Source organism: Pollachius pollachius (assembly GCF_949987615.1).
Source record: "Pollachius pollachius genome assembly, chromosome: 14".
In the NCBI taxonomy this organism is placed as follows: domain Eukaryota; kingdom Metazoa; phylum Chordata; class Actinopteri; order Gadiformes; family Gadidae; genus Pollachius; species Pollachius pollachius.
The window spans coordinates 16,523,104-16,529,087 of NC_136947.1; the positions used below are offsets into that span (position 1 = coordinate 16,523,104).

A 5,984-nucleotide genomic window follows, 5' to 3' on the forward strand; every position below is an offset into this window, starting at 1 on the left:
GAAAGATAGATGGATGGAAAGAAAGATATAGATAGATAGATAGATAGATAGATAGATAGATAGATAGATTGATAGATAGATAGATAGATAGATAGATAAATGGTAGATGATAGATGATAGATTGAAAGATAAATACATAGATATATAAATGTATATTCTATAGATAGATGGATGTCTGTCCATCTATCTGTCCTCTCATCAGATTGACTGTCCTATTTGATCATTCAAGTCAAATGTAATCGATTTTCCACTGATTTAGTACTATGCCTACAGGGTGAGGTACCTGCCTAGGAAAAAAATGAACGTGGAAAGAGTTGAGGAACAAAATAAAAGACAGGGCTTTCTTAAATATTTCTCAACCGGCCGGCTCAGAAAGGGAATGGAAATGTGGCCGCAGTGCACATTCCACTGCAACTTCGCGGAGGGCTGTGTGTTGTGACCAGAGGCTGGTTCCAGCTAACCCCCCCCCCCCCCCCCCCCCCCCCAAGAAAAAACAACCTCTTTCATTATAAGGCACCGTGCAAATGTCCTGACCACTAACACGTTGTACAAACCCAAAGTCCACGTCTATCTGTGTACAAGATCGGCCACTCCTCAAGAAGTCAACCGGCAACTATCTTGCTCAACGGTTCTTACTACTGCAGTATGAGAGGAGACACAGATCCGTTTACCCTAATGTGACTGTAGCAGTGTTTAAGATATCCCAGCAGTGCAGGGCCTACACATGGAAGGCCGTCGCCGTCATCGGTTTACTCATGTGAATGTGTTTCAGTGTTCGCCGACGTGGCAAATTCTGACTTAGCATACTCTGCTCAGCATTCGTTATCCAGAGTTTCTCCGACGCACACACACACACACACACACACACACACACCAATAACAACACAAGCATATTTCGCTTCTCTAACTCTTTCATGCACACACGAAAAACCGGACACACACACACACACACACACACTCATACGCATGCACACACTCTCCCACTTCACGCCAAAGTCACGGGGAGCCAGTAACCCACTTTATTTACACAAACAAAGTTTCTACTCGGTTTCTTTTGACAAAAGCAGCTAAATCTTTCATGTTTTGTCAGCACTTGATTCCCCCTGTCCCCCTGGCTATGTGCCTGCTCCCGGACAATAGAGGCAGGAGAGGGGCAGCAGATTGCCGGAATGCACCTCAATGAAACCAATTATTACATGTTGACTGCGTTCACCATGGCCATCTGAAAGGACTGGCTCCATTCAATTTGGCACCGCGGGACTCCCTTTCAAGGGAACTTATCCTTTTGACTGTTTGTATTTCAGAGCTCTCTCTCTCTCTCCCTCCTCTCCCTCCTCCCCTCTCTCTCTCTCTCTCCCTCTCTCTCTCCCTCACCCTCTCTCCCTCTCTATCTCTCTCTCTCTCTCTCTCTCCCTTTCTCTCTCTCCCTCCCTCTCTCTCTCTCTCTCTCTCTCTCTCTCTCTCTCTCTCTCTCTCTCTCTCTCTCTCTCTCTCTCTCTCTCTCTCCCTCTTTCTCCCTCTCCCTCCCCACCGATGTTAAAGGAACCTGTAAGAGTGGGGGACCCCACTTCCACGACTTTAGTTACTTTAATGAGCTGAATGGGAGCGAGGCGCTGACCCTATATTAGCTCTGTAACCTTGTGAGTTATGAGGTATTATTTACTGTTTATTTAACTATCACTTCACTTAGCTCAGGGTTCTTTCTTTACACAAGAAACAACTTTTAAATATTTTCTCTATAATACGGATATTATTATTAATAATAATAATAAAGAAAGAGTGTATTATTCATTTTATTTCTCAGAGTTTATTCAATCTCAAAACGGTTTGACCAGGATACTATTGAAAGAAGACACTACTACTTTTGTACTACTCTGCATAAAATAACTGCATTCAATTTTTTTTTTTACAAATGATGCAAATATTTTTTACACCTCACACTAACCATCTACATTGACCTTATATCTTTATCTATACAACGCAATACACCTATTTCTACATCCCCTCCGTTTTTACAAATCCCCCTGGGAATAAAGAGTTCATCTTAGATAGCAGTGTAACCCAATTAGCATTGGATCCATTCCAGCAAGCAGCTTCTCTTACAGTCAACAAGTTTCACCAACCATTCCCTTTTTCCACTCCTTAGATACATGCAGTCCCATACCCTGGCCCGGTATTACTTTATATTCCACAAACCTTAGCTTACAAAGTCTATTTTCCCAGACAAATAAATCTAAATGAGTGAGCTTTGATCTTAGCACTTAAGCGGAGCAACAATGGCGGAAGAGGAGAAAGGGGCAGAGAGCAACAGGCCCCTTCTCCAGCACAACAATAGGCTCTGCAAACACCTACTTAATCAATATTTGGCCAGAAGACACTCTTTTTAGTGCTCAAGACACTCTTTTCACATTATAATGAAGAGCCATAAAAGGGAAAAACAACAACTACTTCCACAGAGGGACACAAGAATGAAATAGTGCCATCCTGTATATCAATGGGGACGCTCTGTGGGTTTACCATTTGAAGTGTCAACAGCCAAGGAGCTAATATTTTCCTTCTATTATTCGACCTAAACACACCGAGTCATTATGTTATAATGTTTGTATAAAACATGAGCACGATTATTAAGTAAATAAAATATAATATCAAATATGTTTATTTTTTTTATGTATTTTTCTGTGTTATTACATATCTATTATTAGCAAGATATTCACCGGGGGAAAAGATCATTTAGCAAGAGTGACAGTTTGAATTGGAAGCGCACCTCTGCCGGGAGAGGTGTAAAGCTAGAGGTCCTGCAGGCCGGGATGAGTGACTGTGTGTGAAGCGGGGCGTAGTGGGCCTATATTGGTCTTAAATCGAAGTGGGACAACGTATTCTGCTTCCTTATCGTCAGAGACAAGCTTGTTGAAAGAAATCCTTCCATGTACATTTTTAACACATGTCAAATAGCCTTTAACGGATTAAAGTAATTTAGAGGCTAAACTTTATTAGTTCATCAAGCCAACAATCACACATCAAGCCAACTATTAATACATGTGTTATTAGATATAAGCCGGATATTTTACACAGCCTCATGTCATTGAAGGCCCATCTATATTTCCAGATGGATAATTGCCATCCCTTGACATTCCTTGAGACCAACAAGTCGTAAATCAACAGGCGCAGGCTGAATGCTCACTACTGGTCTAATAATATTTGTTTCCTAAAGAACACAATTCCTACGACCAAACAATAGAAAAAGCCGCTAAATGAACAACTTCCAAGGTAAAAACGAGCTATTTTCTCTAAGTGAGCAGTCTATAAAACGGGTCCGCCGGAGCCCATTGGTGTCCCTGAATAATTCATCGCTCATTGCGGGTTCATAATGTCTCCTCAAAGCCCTTTGTCAACGCATTTTTTCTTCCTTTCTTTGCGCATTTTGAAAAGCTTTGGCGTCTTTTTGTACGCCACTGAGCCGCTCACTGGAGCGCGTCTTTGTGCGCGTAAAAGCGAAGTGTGAGTTTCAATAGACTCTTAGTTTTGTCTCCCAAGTTCATCCTTGAGTGTCTGATTGTGCGTATGAAAACTGTTGCTCAAATGCATGAAACCGTTAGACAAATGTTTGGTCACCTTTATGGAAGCCTTTCTCCTATTGGCCGGATTTAAATCTCTCCTGCTATGTATCTATAAGCCATGCGTAAAACCTCCAACTCAGACAATCTCCAAACAACACCTGTTAATGTACAGCCAAACTAATAAAAGCCAGCAAAAGCAGCTTGCTACCTTTACTGTGTTTATTTACTATCAATGTCCTTACACAAACAATAACATAATAAAAACAACACTATAATAAAAAAGAAGATCAATAATTCTACCATGCGAATTGTGCGCAAATAAAATAATACTTCCATATATTAAATTAATATAATGCATTTATTTGCTCGGATGATTTCAAAAGAAGAGTGCTTAAAAATAAGTTACATCTGCATATTTACATCTGTAACCAAGCTCCAAAAATGGCAGCTGAAATGTCACCTGTAGCCCACAAACAACACACACTATAATCTCAACAACTGAGATCTGAGCAATGGTTCCGGTAAGGCTGGGGTAATGAAACATGTGGTTACTTACATCTGTCTCCCAGGATGCCATCGATACTGTGCTTCGCGCGCCGCTCGTTCTCCTCCAGCTCTCTCTTCTCGATTTCATCATCGTCCTCCTCATCCTCACAGATTCCCCCGAACTTGGAGCGCATGATGCGGCTGATTGCGCTTACTTAGAAACACGGGGAGGATGGATTTGTTATTAAATTGTGCGTATAAAGTGACTGTGATTTTATTATAATTTACAGGTAGAACCCGGCTTCCGAACAGAGTTGAAACTAGAATTAAAATGTAATTGTTTGATAGTTTCACAGATTATTTTTTCTCTTTTATTTTAAATTGCTCTTTTTATCGTATCAAATTAAAGGAACACAGGGCAACGTTTATGTCGACATAAACATGTTTAACAATTATAAAGTGTGTGAACCTACCGGAGGGAACTGTGTTTCTGTCGCAGATGCCGTCTTTCAGGAGTTTGTCTCTGATTTCCCAGCTGAACATTCCGGGGTTGTCTCTTTTATAATCTTCGATTTTCTTGTCGACGTCTGGAGACGACGTTTGCTATAGAATAAATTAATAATTAATAATAAGAAAACAATTAATTTAATAAAGTCCTATAAATAAAAACAAACAGAATAAATGGATACAACAATGAAATCTAAAAATGTATTGTTGTTGTGATTAGGATAGGCCTACAATATTTAAGATAACAAATAAACTCCTGTAAATAAAACCGCTGCATGCGTAAAACCAAACCAAGTTCTCCAACAGTACCGTGCAACGGGAAACTCTTACATAACGAATGTAAGCCTATTTTTATTGTATTTTTTTTGTCTTGACTTTGTTTTAGCAACACACACACACAGACAAACACAAACACACACACACATACACACACACACGCACACACACACACACACACACACACACACACACACACAGAAGCACAGACACACACACACACACACACACACAATCATACACACACACACACGCACACAACTAAGCAATGCATCTTATTTCTAAAACCAAATAAAGTTCAGCTGAGTCCTCGTCCTCGTACCTTGGGCTTGCTGCCCCCGATGGCCCCCGGTCGGATGGAGCCCGTCTCCTGGTACCGGCACAGGATTTTAGAGACGCAGCCGTGGGACACGCGGAGCTGGCGAGAGATGACGCACGGTCGGATGCCGTGATGCGCCATCTCCACGATTTTGTGGCGGATGTGGTTCGGGAGGGGTCGGCCGTTTATGAAGACCCCGCCGAGCTGGTTCACTCTCCCTTGTCCTAACGGAGTGGAGACTATAGAAACAGAGAAGCATCACGGCCATTACAAATAAATAACACCAAAGTTAGTTACTAGAGTTCTTACAACGCGGTCGGCACTCATCCACTCATCAACTTTATTTTGAAGCTGAGCTGCGCTGTCGTCTTAAAAATAAAGTTGATTGAGTTCGGCAGCATCTGCACCAGTTCTGAGTTGCATGTTTTCCTGATAGTTTCCACTGGAAATGGACCGAGACGACCTACCTTCTAGAGAGTACCCTCCGCGGGGGTAGTTCTGGTGTGGGGTGGGTCGCATCATCCTGGTTAAGCCTCCTGTTAATGCTGCCATGCCCCCTGACACGCTGTCAGGCACTTCTGCACAAACTCCTCTCTTCTTTTTCCTTCTGCTTTTGTACAGTCGACTTTGTTGTTCTAGTCTGGTGCGTGTGTGTGTGTGTGTGTGTGTGTGTGTGTGTGTGTGTGTGTGTGTGTGTGTGTGTGTGTGTGTGTGTATGTGTGGATGCTGGTCTGTAAGTCCGTCTCCGGTGGGGTAACAGGTTGCCTCGGCAGTTCAGCAACGCAGTAGCAGCAGCACAATCAAAGTTAGGTTTTATTAAAACGTATCCAAACCAAGGG

At 42.1% G+C, this 5,984-nt stretch overlaps 1 protein-coding gene across 1 annotated transcript in view; it reads right to left on the reverse strand.

The window, feature by feature from the left end:
- pax3a (paired box 3a) overlaps window positions 1–5,697 on the reverse strand; it is a gene marked incomplete at both ends in the record, with an annotated part of 20,918 nt that extends 15,221 nt beyond the window's left edge. Inside the window, 4 exons of the mRNA XM_079751470.1 lie at window positions 4,114–4,257; window positions 4,517–4,646; window positions 5,149–5,384; window positions 5,613–5,697. Of these exons, the coding sequence (XP_079607596.1) occupies window positions 4,114–4,257; window positions 4,517–4,646; window positions 5,149–5,384; window positions 5,613–5,697 (595 nt within the window). The remainder of the gene's footprint in view (window positions 1–4,113; window positions 4,258–4,516; window positions 4,647–5,148; window positions 5,385–5,612) is intronic.
- Between the last annotated feature and the right edge of the window lie 287 nt (window positions 5,698–5,984).